The sequence below is a fragment of the Pipistrellus hanaki genome (assembly GCF_964339955.1).
Source record: "Pipistrellus hanaki genome assembly, chromosome: 7".
Taxonomy (NCBI): domain Eukaryota; kingdom Metazoa; phylum Chordata; class Mammalia; order Chiroptera; family Vespertilionidae; genus Pipistrellus; species Pipistrellus hanaki.
The window spans coordinates 71,589,584-71,605,812 of record NC_140509.1 but is presented as its reverse complement, the minus strand read 5'-3'; the positions used below and the strand labels follow the sequence as shown (position 1 = coordinate 71,605,812).

Genomic DNA, 16,229 nt, shown 5'->3' with positions numbered 1-16,229 from the left:
AGGTATATCATTTGAGGTATGTAATTAGAATCACAGTGTATATATAATTTTGTATTCTGCTTTTTGAAATTTTACTTAATGTTATATACTAAGCATATTCATGTCATTAAAATTGCTTCAAAACAGGATTTTTAATGACTGCATATCATTTTTTAGCATGAATGTATCATAATTTATTCAAATATTCTCTAACATTGAACATGAATGTTTCTACAGTTAATCACTATGATAAATAATATTGCAATGGGCATGCTTGTACTTTAACCATTTCCCCAATTTCTAAGTATTCTCTAGGCCAGGTATTTAGAATCTTATAATGAAGTATTTTTATGAATAAAAACATTACTATATGCTTTAATTTTTTTCTATAATTGAATTTAATTTCAATATCATGTGGTAAGTCATTTATAGAACTGATACACATGTCATTCTTTAATTATGTAGTGAAGTTTGAGTTAGAACAAGAAATAAAAGTAAAGTCAGCAGTGAATATAAATAAAATTATTTTTCAAACTCATTCAACTTATTTTATGTTTTAAATATAAACCTATTCTTAGCTACAGTCATTTTGAAAGAATAATTTTAGTGTGATCTTATTTTCTAGGACTTATTTTTAATACTGTTAACAATAATGGCAAAAATATTTAATGCAGCTTACATTTCTCTTTGAGTGGCTCACTTTAAGTAGCAAGATTTATTTTTACCAAGAAGTAACTATTAAGTCTAATTTTCCACAATGGGAATTATTTTTACAAAGAAGTAATGACTGAGACTAATTGTCTAGGTTAAAATATCATAATAATTTGACATATTTTATATTTAAAAAGACAACCCTGACTTACTTTAAATAGGATATGTGGTTCTCATTTTTCTAGTGGGTGTAATTTTTAATCCATCAGAATTTTCTTAAAGTCACTCTAGATCTGTTGGCATGCATTTCAAAAAAGTCAGCCAAAGCTAGCAATGAAAACTTAACCATAGAAACTTACTTGTTATAAATAGATAAGGGATGTGCATATAGATAAATCTCAGAGTATAAAAGTTTTCCTTCATTTACCTAATCTTTGATGTCTGTTTTTATAAATCAGCTAGAGGCCCTGTGCATGAAATTTGTCCATGGAAAGGGTCCCTAGGCCTGGCTGGTGATCAGAGCTGATTGGGGCCATCCAGCTGCTGGCGGGGGCCTTTCTTCATTCCACACTGTCCCCTGGTGGTCAGCACACATCAGAATGAGCGATGGAACTCCCCATCTCCTTGTCAACCTCTCGAGGGGACACTTTGCATATTAGCCTTTTATATATATAGATTTTTATTGTTAAGATGAAACCCAAGAACTAGATGTTTGTCAAACCAATTATTTGTCAGTGTAGGCAAAACCTGTAAATTATAATGTGAGCCCTATAGTGGTGATTAGAAGTATTTATGGATATATGAAATATGTTAGATAAAATATTTGAGGAGATCATGTATTTTAATTTTAGGCTATGGGTAACAATATTGAAAGCATTATCAAGTAGAAGGAGTTCATAAGATCTGAAAGTAATCAGTTCAGATTATTAGGATTAAAACAAATAAAATTTTTAATTAAAAATACCAACCATAGCTTATTTCCACAGTGCCATTAGAATCTTGGGACAAACAGGGAACAGCTAGTGAAAATATATCAGACTGGATAATAACGCCCTAATTCTGCCTTTATCTGGATGAAATTTCAAAGTAATTGAACTTCTATCTTTGGATATTACAAAAGGTTTCTATTAAATTGAATGACAACTCAGTTGTCTTAACATCAGTGAAGAAACCTTAGGCTCTTTTTTTCCTGCCTGATCTTTTAGTGCTGTGCATCTGGCTCTATAGTGAATTAAGTTGATTTAAATTTAACATTTCTCTTTCCTTTCCTATGCCAGCCCGAAACCTTTGGCCTAGGGTCCACAAGAGGATGTGTTCCCTGCAACTGTAACTCCTTTGGGTCCAAATCATTCGACTGTGAAGAGAGTGGCCAATGTTGGTGCCAGCCTGGAGTGGCAGGGAAGAAATGCGACCACTGTGCCCATGGCTATTTCAACTTCCAAGAAGGAGGATGCACAGGTCTGTTCCTCAAGACTCAGCAGGGCACATTCATTCTCTGGTTCTTGGTGCTATAAAAGTCTGTTCCACAGGGTTTCCAGAAATTAAAGGACAACAAATAAGTGATATAAAATATTTAACCTAATAAGAAACATCTATTTATTTTAAATAAAATCAAAAGAAATACACTGCAATTTGAAACTTTGCCTTATGCAAAACTGTGCTTGCATAAAGTACTCAATATAAATCCATCAGCAGATCCCAATTCCACTGTCCCTCTCCTCTCCGACTGTGACCTCCATTCAGCCAGTCTCTCAAAGGCTACTTCAGCTAGAAAGTCAAATGTTCAATTTTCCTGGTGCCAACGTTGTCTTAGTTTAAATTTTACCCCCAAGCTAATACAGCTCAGCTTTTCCTTTTCCTGTTGCAAAATTGGTACAAGGATTACGGGAGTTAATATATTTTTCTGCTACAAAAAAATATGTTTGCTTTTACTTTCAGGTGCCTTAAAAACTGTGATATTCTGAGAAAGAAATGGATTGGCTCTAGATATTTGTTAATTCATGGGAAGGTGCAGGTGGGGGTTTCTGACCATGACTTCCTCAAGCAGTATTCTCATATATCCAGCCACAACCTTCTGACAATCATGAGATAGAAAATAGGAAAAAGCACAAAATAACTGAAAGTAAAGACTTAACTTTAGCATTGATTTATGTGTCACTAATTTGGAATTGACCCTTACTCCAGCCTATTAACCTTTGCTTACGAAACTCACTGATTCAATATTGATGATACTCCCATATCCTCAGCATCATAATAAATACATGGTAAGATTTTAAGACGTTATTGTGGACTGCTGTAGTGAATTTATGTAAGAAGTGCCAGGAATGATATAGGAAATTATTTTAAAAACCAGTACCTTTTAGATATTCTCGAACACCTTTGATATGCAGTTGTGATAGTAAATTAAGCCATTATAAATTATTTTAAATGTTGTTATTGTAGACCCTCTAAGAGTCTAGTCTACATGTGATCTCTAAGTCAATATCTGTACACACTAAAATACTAAAGATGCATTTTAAAATATACTCTGTTATTTAAATCTCACTACTTTTACTTAATCTGAGTTCATGAAATGGCACTATATATTTAAATATATCCACTACCAGAAATTATAAATGAGAGCAAGAATATTTTTTAAAATTCTGAAGTAGTGATAATATTTTAGAACTCCAGACTTAGTAACATTTAACACAGAAAAACAGAAAAGAGAACAAGCACAAAACAGGCAGGATAGCATTATGTTTGAGAGCATGATTTGCTCCAAAGAGCTTGGATTTGCTTATTGGCTGCACAAGTATTAATAACAAGTTATGTGACTTAACCGAATGACCTGGTTTCCCTGTCCCTCTACAAAATTCATCAATTAAATAAAGAAAATAATAGTATATACCTTGCTGGGTTTTTGTAAGAATTAGTTGAGTTAATGGTCATACAATATTTAGAGGAATTCCTGGCACATAAAGTTCTGTGTATGTGTTTATTGTTATTGTTATGAATGGTATTTCTTTATTAATATCATTAGTGTGGTAAACATTCTCTTCTAACAAGGAAAAGGTAGTTAATTACTCAAGTTTTCCTATTCAGTCAGTGTTTTTATTCCTTTGAAGAACTACTTAGAGAATTTCTATTTGCAGGTAATTATTTGAACCATCTCAAGACACTTTTTAGTATATTAATTTAAACACAGTATGTACTATTTTTCTTCTTAATCAATGGTATATATAAACTAAATCCTTTGGCTGAAAATTAGCAGCGACATTAATAACAACAAAAACAATTGCTAACATTTATTTAGTGTTTTCCCTATGCTAAGTATTGTGCTAAACATTTTTCACAGCTGGTATGAAATGCTGTGAGCAATGATAATTATGATCCCTTAAAATGCGAGCTTAATCAAATATCCCAAATGTATTTTGTTTAAAAGATTTAATCATCATATAACCAATTAAAAGGTTTCTTATAATATTGGTCCTCTATTTTAATTTTAGTATTTGTTTTTTCTTCTCTTGCTTTCTCCTCTTTAATATGGGACACTGGACCAAAGTATTATCAGTACCTAGGTAAACTATAGGTAATAAAATGCATACAGTCCTTGTCTTGGATGGCTTTGAAAATATCAAATATTATTTTTGCATTCTTTGAGATAGTGTATGGGTAGGGTTGAATTTGTACTCTTCTTATATAACAGCATGGAAAATTCAAAATCTATTGAAAAGAAATAAGGCAGTTGGTAAATAAAGCTCAAAAGCATTTATATATATATATATATATGTATATATATATATATACATATATATATATATATACAATTCTGTAATTTAACTATTTTTAAATATTCGCAAAACTGAAATGTCCTGATGTATGTTAGTATATACTGAATTTAAAAAAGCCTATTAAGCTTACGGATTTTAACTACAAATCAGAGTCTTCAACAGGAAGGAATTGTTAATCTATACAGTGTAGAAAATTAATTATGAATTTAATTATAGAAATGAAATTCAGACCTTTATAATGTCTAGATATAAGGTAACAGAGTTAACATGGAATCTGATACACCAATTCTTTCTTTCCTTAAAGCTTATTTGAAAAGTTTAAAATGCTTTACCTTTTGAAATTATTAAGTGAATTATGACATATATGTATTGAACAACTGTACTATGAAGAGTATGTGAAGTATATTGTATTATGATATTAAAAAATGAGTTAAGGTTTTACTTTTAAGAATCCTTAACCATAGTATAGAATTACTCCCCAAAATTATGAAGAATATGTGAAGTACACTGTACTATGATATTAAAAAATGAGTTTAGTTTTTACTTTTAAGAATCCTTAACCATAATTTAGAAAATAAAACAACATAAATCACAATATAAAATCAACATGTAGTATCAAATGTTTACTTTTTGTTTCTCCTTTCAACTGTGAAGCTTGTGACTGCTCTCATCTGGGTAATAATTGTGATCCAAAGACTGGCCAATGCATTTGCCCTCCCAATACCATTGGAGATCAGTGCTCTCAATGTGCCCCTAACACCTGGGGCCACAGCATTGTCTCTGGTTGTAAGGTGAGTGAATTGATTTATTTCATATGAAAATGTTTTTTTAAAAAGAATTGTCTCTGTTGGTAGAACTATATAGTTGGGCATTTTAAAATCCAATATTATATTGCAAAACAATGTGGAACTATCATTATGAAGTGATTGCAGCTATTGAGCAGTGTCTAACATTTTAGTTGTGGGAAAGATAAGGAAGTAAGTACACATTTTTGCAGCCTCATCCATGATACCATAAAGGGGAGGGGGGGGGCAGAGAGAACAACAAAAAAAATCTAATAAAATAGAAACAGCTAGAGCCTAATACACACAAGGAAATATATCTACGAAATACAAGGAAATTGGAACTAATTGGAGGAATTTGCCAAAAATCTTTATGAATTATTCTCAAATTATGACTAAGTTTCAGTTTCCAGAAAATAATTCAGAAGTGTGAGGACCTGATGCAGCGGGGGCTAGACATGGCGGGGATCTCCCTTTTCCACGTCCCGCACAGAAAGAGAGATGAACGAACGAGTTCTAAGTGGAGGGGGCTAGGGATTGAGAAGTAATAGAAATAGGAGAGAAGACACAGATAGATTTTAAGCTGGGAGCTGGGTGGGCTGCCATTCTCTCTGATGGAGAGGCAGGAAGACAATGATGACAAGGACAATGAAGACCCCTCCCAGCGTATTTATTTTATACCCCCAATACCAGGAAGTTATCACCAACTTACTATTTGTATTCTTAAGTAGGCCCTAGCATGCCTAGATTTACATATCTAGACCCACCCCTGCCGACCCCTGGGCTTGATATAAAGGAAAATTCTCAGGCGGCCCTCTACACAGAAGAGTCATATTATCAATCTTTAGCTTAGAAAAATCCTCAGTTTTTTCCATGGATGGACCTTAGAAAGTTTCATGATCAAAGTCACATTGAGAGACATATACCCAGCATCAGGGTGGAAGGAACTATCCAGTTCGTAGATTCATGGAGCTACATATTTGTAAACAAAACGAAAATTCCTCCAGAGTTTCAAAATTTTAGATGACTATGAACAATGCTGCAAAATTCTATGACGGACTTTTTGCATTTTCCACTTTGAATCCATGCATCTGCCCCATCCCTAGACTCATGAATAAGCCATATGAAACTTATGAGGGTTCCATTCCAGCCACAAAATCCAATGATGTGTCCAAACTCTAATGAAATTCCTGAAATAGAAGCGGATACCTAATGTTCAGTATATAAGTCAGGATAAAATATAGACTATGTTAATTTTTTTTTAAAGTAGTTGTAGGGCCATAACCAATTTGGCTCAGTGGATAGAACATCGGCCTGCAGACGGAGGAGTCCCAGGTTCAATTCCAGTCAAGGGCACAAGCCCAGGTTGTGGGCTTGATCCCCAGTGTGGGCCATGCAGGAGGCAGCCAATAGATGATTCCCTCATATCATTGATGTTTCTATCTCTCTCTCCTTCTCCCTTCCTCTCTGAAAACAATAAAAATATATTTTAAATAAATAAACAAACAAACAAACAAACAAATAAATAAATGTAGTTGTAAGTTTGATAACATTATATAGTGATTATTAAATAAACATTATGTGGTTTGAAGTGGTTTTGATTACTTGGAACCATTATTAAAAATATAAATTTCTGAATACATATCTCATCATGATGAGCAATTACAAAAAAAAAAAAATTCATAGAGCCCTCACAAATATTTATGAGCATGTGTTCTATTTTAAATACTTGGATGACTATACTCCAAATCTGCAGTGATTTGAGATTTATAGCTTTCCTTTCTTTGCAGCATGGGTAATTTCTCAGTGCTGAGGTGTGAGCACACACATCATTTGAGCTTTTATCAGAGTAGAATACAAAGCCTGCCATCTCTTGCTAGCAGGGAAGTCATGTATAAATCCTCTGCTGCCAAAGAAACATTACATCTAATTATGATTTAAGTTTGATATCGGTTATAGTGTTATATAAACATATGGTTAATGGTCTCGTTTGTCTTTACTCTGACTTCCTGGATATACTTTCTGATTCGGAAAGGTCCCAAAATCTGTTTGTACTGCCAATTGGCCTTTAAGAATTATGTGAATATTGGGTAGCACTTTATATTTTAGTTAAATGATAAGGATGTCTCATCAGACATTTTTAAAATGCACTGCATGATTATAGTTTCCATTCATATTGTAATTTTCCATTTCTGATTGTAGCCCATTTTGTTTGAGTCAATGAAAAAAATATTTACCTGAATAAGCCAATCATCCTTATTTTGAAATCTCATTCTACCCTTGATGTTCTATCAGGATGAGTTATTTAGAGTTGATGACAGCGGATTATGCTATGCCTTAGAAACTATATCCATGTTTGTAATAGAATATTACAGTTGGTGTTTAAAATAGCTTTTAGTAATAACTCTTATGCAGCCCTTTTTACTGGATAGCAATGAAGACATAAATACTTAATCATAAAGATATCCAAAATAAGGCCTGGCAATTATGTTAACATCAGAATCTGGGAAAATATTTCACAGAACACTTGGACAGGAAAGAGATGACAGATTGGAAGCTGGTGATTGTACATCACATTCTAGAAAGAGTAGTCCCATAAGTAAACTGCTGTTGGCAGGAGCAGGAGAGGGAATATCCCCAGTAGTGGTGGATATGAGAATTAAGCTGAGCAATGAACGTGTGAGAAATACAAAGTAAGATCCAGCCAGAATTAGATCTGGAAATTTGGCAAGTTGCTAGGCATATGAGTCTGCCACAGAGCTGTACGTCTGAGAATAATAGTACAGTACCAAAAAGAACCAGGTGACTGACTAGGAGTAAACACTGTGTGGTGACAAACTGAGATACAGAAAGAAGTGATACTCACTTGGATCCTAAGTAAGGACCTACTTAGGAGATAGAAAGCATACCAGTTATTTAAGCCGGAAAAGTAGGCTATGAAGACGTGTTAACTTTATAAAGGCAGTTTAAAAAAAAAAAGTTACTGGAAAAGAATAAAAGATAAGGGATACCAAAGTATCAGATACAAAAGAGCAGCTATTATTTCCAGGCTTATGGAGGGTGGACCATAGAGGAATCAAGGGCTAGGAGAGACCACACACTTCCCTCTCCCCAATCCCAGCAAGACTGAGGTTCAGAAATGTTTAAAGAGGGGGTGGCTACCACAGAAACACACAACCTTCCTGTGGTATGACAACCAATAACAACAAAACTGTCAACACAGTTTGTGGGCAAATGCAAGTCTATGGAAGCTGCCCACCATTGTTGAAGGCCACGGGCCTGCTGGAGCTACTTAGAAACAACCTGTCATGGTCAGAACTCTATGCAAACCAAAGCAACTCAGATAGCTGCCTATTGGAGATAGAGGTTTTGAGGGCACAGCTGGAATCCTTCTGAACTTCTGGGCTCTCATGCTACGCAATAAAAGAATGATAATGATGACAGTAATGAAGACAGAACCCAGGACTGAAGTGTCTTCCCACCACTGTGGTTTTATTGAGTCTCTCCAGTGCCCTTGGTTGACGAAACTTAACATTCCGCAACCTGTATGTGGAAAAATGTGTACAGGTTCTAACTACAGTAACCCAAATGGGGCAGGGGAGAGTGAATTTAAAGCTCAGAGACAGTAGATTGTTCATTGGCACAGCTGGTCTCTGAGAATGATTTATTTATTCCAAGATCCTAAATGACATTTTAGAAATATGCTTGGCACTTTTATTACAAAGAGATATGAGCTTTGTAAATCAAAATCCACAAGATTTAAAAGAATATAAGAAAGAAAAAGACACATGGATGAGCAGAAGTCAAAGAAGAGATAAAATGAAGAAATTATATTGGAGCCTAACTGGCATGGCTCTGGTTGAATGTCGACCCATGAACCAGGGGGTCATGGTTCAATTCCCGGTCAGGTTTCTCTCTCATCATTGATGTTTCTGTCTCTCTCTTCGTCTCCCTTCCTCTCTGAACTAAATAAAAATATATTTTTTAAATATAAATTATTGGAAAGCGCTAAGCATGCAATAAATTGTGTAACTAAAATAAACACTGGTGGTATTCAATACATACTATTGAATTTTCACTGTGTAAACTGGGAGGTATAAAATAGAGTACAAGTTTGAGAGGCATGAAGGTGTTATAGAGTTGATTGATAGGCATAAGTGGTGTATTTTAAGAATTATAAGTGATCCTAAAGAACAAAGCTGATAAATTAGAACAGAAGTAAAATTCAAAAACAAATTTGAAGAAATAGCACAAAATCAAAAAATAATTTTTTTATTAAACTAAAGTAACTCACCATGTTCTGGCAAATTAATTAAAACAAACTCACACTTTAAAAAAAAAATCTAGCAAGATTTTGAATGGCATAAATAAAGAGAAAGTCATATTTACATATGAATGAATGAAAAAAGTTACCAACAAAGCATCCTAAATCAGGCTTGTCTGGAAAACAAAATGCCAAACACATGACCCTCGATATCACTTTCTAAATCCTCCCTGACTTCCCCACATCCAGCTTGGTGCTCCTTATATGTCTGCATAGCATTCTGCATCTCCCCTATTCTATATTTACTTGTCTCTCTCCATTAAACTATATGTCTCTGTACAACTTAAATGCTATAAAAACTCGATGATAAAGCAAAATGACTTTGTCTAAAGTCCGTCTTTGAAACAAAAAGGGTTTGAAGAAAACCCATACTTAATTCCTCCTTGCCACAAAAAGGCAGAGAAAGTGCATTTTCATTGTTACTCAATAGCATTATGGTTTCTGGACACTCATATATTTTAGTAAACGCAGGAAGCAATTTTAGTGTTATGTTCACTGATGTTTCCCAAGTGACTAAACTAGAACAGTTCAAAGCATATAATAGACATATGATTAATATGTGTTTAATAGGAGCATAGAAACATTAGAATTAAAATTTTAAGGCATTTCCCAGGAAATGGTGTTAACAGTTGCTGTTTTTATCTGCTCCGTAGGCGTGTAACTGTAGCACGGTGGGATCCTCGGATTTCCAATGCAATATAAACACGGGGCAGTGCAACTGCCATCGAAAGTTCTCTGGTGCAAAATGTACAGAGTGCAGTCTAGGTTACTGGAACTACCCCCACTGTGACCCCTGTGACTGCTTCCGGCCTGGGACTGATGATGCAACCTGTGATTTCATGACCAAAAAATGTGCCTGTGTGGATCAGACTGGGCAGTGTACTTGTAAGGTAAGCACTGCCAAAATACATTAAGGAGAACTGGCCTCAAGTTTATTTTCATAGCACAGTAGATTTAACTTTAGTCAGTGTTCATTATTCCTGCTCCATTGAGCTAAACAAACAGAAAAACCAAAACTCATTGATACACACAATGTTTTTGTTTATGTATGTTCATTGGCATATAGATAAACACGGTTTTTTAAGAACTTATATTTAACCAAAGGCTTACTCTTTTTCTAGTTGGAAGATGGGACATATTTTCAATAGTAAACTATTCTGTACATGTCCACTTTGCTTAAATAAGAATAATCTGGAGGAGAGAGAAATACACTCTCTAAGCATTATCAGAGAAAAATCACAGCTAAATAATAAGGCTTATAAAAAGCCATTACTCCCCAAATTAATCTGCAACCACTGTACACTAAAAAATATATTTACTGCTGTGAGATTTCATAAAATTTCATCACATATAAACACTGACATTACAAACAGTGACAATGTGGAAATTTCAGCCCTCATTAATATTGTTAAATGGTCTAGAAAAACAGCCAATTAAAAAGGATGAGAGAGATTTTATTTCCCTCTTAGATATATCTGAAAAATCAATTTCAGGATAAATGCTAAGACTGGGTCATAGATATCTTTTCAGGAAAAAGTCATTCCAGAGAGGACAGAGAAACAAGAGGTTGAAATCCAGGGAGTAAGTGTTAAAATTATCTTGAGAATTTAAGAAAACAGCAGCCTCTGCCATTGAGGGCCCTGAACAAAACCCAAAGTACAATGCTGCCTTATCCCATCTAATAAGGAGGGAATATGCTAATTGACTGTCATACCCTCAAAGATGGCGGCACCCACAACCACAAGATGGTGGTGCCCAGTCCCCTCAGCCCTGCTGGGGTGGCAGGCGCATGGCACAGCTGGGTCCGCCCACAGGCAGGTCTGGCCACTCCGTGTACCTGCCTCAGAGTCCCCAAGTCCCCTCAGCACCCCAGCCACCCAGGGCCAGCTTGAGGGATGACCAAACAACTGAACAAGCAGGCTGAATGGGGTGACCAAGCCAGCAGAGGGGCAGTAAGAGGCAACCAGGCCACAGGGTGGGGGTGGGGGGGGAGCAGTTGGGGGCAACCAGGCCAGCAGAGGGGGGCAGTTAGGGACAACCAGGTTGGCAGGGGGGCAGTTAGGGGTGCTCAGACCAGAAGGGGGGGCACAGTTAGGAGCGACCACATCAGCAGGGAGGGGGCAGTTGGGGGCGATCTGGCCTGCAGCGGGGGATGTTAAGGGTCAACCAGGCAGGCAGGCAGGTGAATGATTACGAGTCAGCAGTCCAGGATTGTGAGAGGGATGTCCCAGATTGGAGAGGGTGCAGGCTTGGCTGAGGGGGCACTCTCCCCACCCTCCTGTGCATGAATTTTATTCACTGGGTCTCTAGTTACATATAATAGTGACTACACATTTTATTTAATATACATTATATAAGTATGTATACATTTCATAATAATCATTATATAAATCTACATTTTAACATCCTGTTTTTGCATCTATTTTTTGGATCATACCCCTGGGAATGCACAGGGATGTTCTTTAATTATTATCAGCTGAACTCAAGGCATAGGCAGAGCCATGCCCTGGGAACATGTTTCACCAAAATGTGGGAGACTGTTATCAGTATTGATTTCTTATCTTTATCCTTGTGCTTGGAATGAGGAACGAATAGGACCTTGACTTAACCAGGTCTTGATATGCTAAATCCCAGGAATGAGGGAATGAATAGGACCTGGGCACACCCAAAACTTCTTTGACCTTAAACCCCCTCTTTGGAAATTAATAAATGCGCCGTGTTGTCTGTGGTGCATGGTTGACTGTCTCTCCATCAGAGTGACAGCACCCCACCTGGATCCCAGCTTGAATCTATTTCTGTGTCTTGGTCTCTTTCTTTTTTCTTTAATTTCTTAATTTCCAGCTCCTTCACTCAGGAACCTGTCTCGGAAAACAGAGAAACAGCCCCCCCCCCCACACCACTGTTTAGAAATTGATGTTTTATTTCGCTATTGAAATTCTCATGACTCTTTCATATTGTTAACAGCAGGATAGTAGAAAATAAAAAATAATTTTTTTTATTTAGATTTAAAAAAACAAAACAAAACTAATAGGTAATATCCTTGATTATGTACTTATGTATAAATTAAGCATTTTTAGACCCATGATTTCATCCCTTCATGAAACTATCTACATATACCATTTGAGCTGCGAATCTAATACTTGGTGATCTTTTTTGTTTGTTTAATTTTTTAAAAGTGTGCCCCTGTTATTCATTCTCAAGTTTAATACTCTCATAAACTTCACCATTAAAAACACTGAGGAGCTCTCCTCTTCCGTCAGGTGAACGTGGAAGGTGTCCACTGTGACAGGTGCCAGCCCAGCACATTCGGACTTGATGCCAATAACCCACTTGGCTGCAGCAGCTGCTATTGCTTTGGAGCCACTACTCAGTGCTCTGATGCGAAAGGCCTGATCTACATGTGGGTGAGTAAGGACCTGCTGAGCCATGAAATGGTCAATGTTAGCCCTGCTGGCGTCTTTTAGCCAGCCACGGAGGGCGAGGAGGAAATGGCAAAACATTAGAGCAACCTTTTCCCCTGTACACATACAGAAATGCTGGAGGGGCCATGTGCCATTAGAGGGTTGATGTAAATGCCTTTTTTAATATTCCTTAAAAATAATTGGTTTATCATTGATACAGAAATAGATGCCAAGTGAGAAAGGGAAACATTGTAAGGGAAACATGTTTGGGATGGGAAGAAGCTACATTCTAAAGAGTGAGGGCACCAGAGCATGAACTTGATCTGTGCTAGTGCCTCACCAATGAACACCAGCTTGCACATGTATTCCAACCAGACTTAGAGAATCATAGATTTTTAGCATGGAAGCATGTATGTTTTTTCGTACACATCCTTTTTTACCTTTCCTACCTTTCCGTGTAAAAGGCTCCAATTTTCACACATGTGATTTTCCCTGTGCAAACAAGTCAGAAAGATGTATTTTCTTGCCCTACTTGCTCACTAGGCACTAGTTCGATTTCTTGTGAAGACAGCTTATCAGCGTGAGATGTCCATGCAATCTGTAACTTGGTTTTAAAGGAGTGCCCCGAAGACTTGTGCTCAGCCTCCTGCTGTGGTCTGACCCCTTGCAGGTGTTTCTGAAGCCTGAGGAGACCATTCTGCCCCTGGTGGATGAGGCACTACAGCACACAACTACCAAAGGCATCGCTTTTCAGAATCCAGAGATTGTCGCCCACATGGATCTGGTGAGACAAGATCTCCATTTGGAGCCTTTTTACTGGAAACTGCCAGAACAATTTGAAGGAAGGAAGGTAAGGACAAGAACTTGGAAGTCACACGAGAACAAAATAAAACATGTTTTTGGAATCACTCCATTTGGAGATTTATCTAACGCATCGCTCCTCGTTTTATTTTGTCAGTTGATGGCCTATGGTGGAAAACTCAGGTATGCCATCTATTTTGAGGCTCGAGAAGAGACAGGAGTCTCCACATATAAGCCTCAAGTTATCATCCGAGGTGGGACTCCATCGCATGCTAGAATTATCATCAGGCATATGGCCGCTCCTCTAATTGGCCAACTGACGAGGCATGAGATTGAGATGACAGAGGTAAGGATATTAGTTGTTTGGAGCAAGGATGTCGGTGGTTTTACAGTCAGTTTCATCAGTGGTTTGTTTTCTTGTTAACAGAGAGAATGGAAATATTATGGTGATGATCCTCGAGTCAGTAGAACCGTGACCCGTAAAGACTTCATGGATGTACTATATGACATTCACTATATTCTTATCAAGGCTACCTTTGGAAATGTGATGAGACAAAGCAGGTAAACTATACTAGAAAGTACCCAAGTTCTTATTCTAGAGTCTATAGGGAAGATAAGACATCAAACAAGAAAGATTTAAAAGCATTTGTTTTTGGAATGTGGTGATAGAAGACAAAGTTTAAAAAGGCTTTTAGGTCACCTGATGGAAGTTACTGCTATTCCCCAAAAAGAGGAAAATAGATTGAAAAGCATGTTTAAGGGGGAAAATGTTGAATTGACCTTTGACACATTGTTTTAAATGCCAGTCAGAAATTCAAGAGATGTCCCTTCGGGTAGAGATAATTAACTGTTGTGCTATAAATAGGCTGCATGATTGCTGAGAAAATAACCTCGTTAAACCCTCAGGGTTACCAGGCAGAGACTAGTTGGTCCTAACTTCTTGACCCCTGAGCATCCTCATCTCAGCACAGTGTACCATATGATATTGTCATTTACCCTGTGCATCATGATGTGAAAAGACTGGAAATCACTCTGAATAGAACAGCAAGAATAAATGATGGAAGCCAAAGGATGAGAATACTATAAGGGGCTATAATGTTCTCCTATGATCCAAAGAGGTCATGACAATGAGGTTTGCTGATAATAACACTTAGGATCATACTGGTGACATTCTTTATACAAGTGTTAGTGGGATTTTAAGTCTCAAAGTTTTGAGGAATAAATGGAACACATTGAACATAATATAGTGAATGTAGACTAATGTTTTCCATAAACGTAATTGCAAAAGGGAGGAATGAAATGATATCAACGTTCAAGGGTGGTTGTTTACTTTGAAAGAGAAGTAAGCATGTTCACAGACCATGGGAAGAGAAATTAAAGCAAGGAATACGTTTAAAAATTATGTAATAAAGAGCAGACAACTGATGGAGACGCCATGAGATTTCAACATCATGAGCACACACACTCATGCTCTTTGCTCCTTGGGGCAAGTCATCCAATAAGGTAAAAGGAAGAACCACCCAGAGGTAATTAGGTTTCATACTAGGGAGGCAAAAAGTTGAGTTGGCTTCATATACAAATTTTCAGGTCTCTGGCACTTCATTTCCTCTCTTATGCCCTGTGAGAATATGGAATCAATAGATATTTGAAAATAGTCTTGTATAATAAATCTGTAGACCAGTCCAGGGAAATAAAACAAAACAAATCAAAACAAAACAAAAAAAATTATGAAACCTCTCAATGACAAATCAACGAATATAAAAATACCATTATTTCAAATATTTACACTGAACTAACCATATAACCCAAAAATCATTTTCTTTCATACACCTGGAAGATGGCAAATAACTGTGTGGAGTGTGCAAACATATTATTTTGCAAATTGTGCTGGGCTGCAGTAAAAGAGGTTGGTAGTACATGGAACGTTTGTTAGTGGAAATGATAGAAACAGTGTTGTCATGCATTTTTCATTTTAGTTCCCTTGCCTCTCTTCCACAGATTCCTTCTTCCTATACTGTGAGGTTGCCTTTTTTCCTCCTAAGTCTTTTCTCCTTATCACCTTCTTCCACATCCCTCACAATAATATCCTCTGGCTTAGGAGATCATTTTTGAAACTTTAGGCTAAACAAAAGACTTCACTTTTCTTCTGGGCTCAATCAAAACGAGAGTCATCATCTAGCAACAGTAAGGACAAATAAACCTGTGGAGCAGCACTTGTTGTCGTAAGACAGTGGAATTGTGACAAAGTTCAAAAACGTGCTTGAATCTTCCCCCAAAGCAGTTTAAGACATAGCCCTGCAGCTTTATTCGGTTACAGACTTAAGTAGTCTCAGAAGTGGAGCACTTGAGTTATTTATACATGTGGTTTTGAGATTCAGATTTTGTACATACTGTCAAGGCTGTTTTTCCCCTCTTTGCTTTTGTCTTTTCTTACATTTGTTTGAAGGACATAACAACTTTGCTTTTCAGTATTCATTTGGATAAAAGCTTGAGTTTGGCCAAATCCATAATTCAGAGA

The 16,229-nt window shown here is 36.6% G+C and overlaps 1 protein-coding gene across 2 annotated transcripts in view; it reads left to right on the top strand.

Moving 5' to 3' along the window:
- The window catches only part of LAMA2 (laminin subunit alpha 2), a 447,053-nt gene that overhangs the window by 273,811 nt on the left and 157,013 nt on the right, over positions 1–16,229 (top strand). For both annotated transcript variants that reach the window (XM_084889596.1, XM_084889597.1), the window contains 7 exons: positions 1,908–2,088; positions 5,058–5,194; positions 10,163–10,399; positions 12,770–12,913; positions 13,581–13,760; positions 13,869–14,057; positions 14,139–14,272. In XM_084889596.1, the coding sequence (XP_084745722.1) occupies positions 1,908–2,088; positions 5,058–5,194; positions 10,163–10,399; positions 12,770–12,913; positions 13,581–13,760; positions 13,869–14,057; positions 14,139–14,272 (1,202 nt within the window). The remainder of the gene's footprint in view (positions 1–1,907; positions 2,089–5,057; positions 5,195–10,162; positions 10,400–12,769; positions 12,914–13,580; positions 13,761–13,868; positions 14,058–14,138; positions 14,273–16,229) is intronic.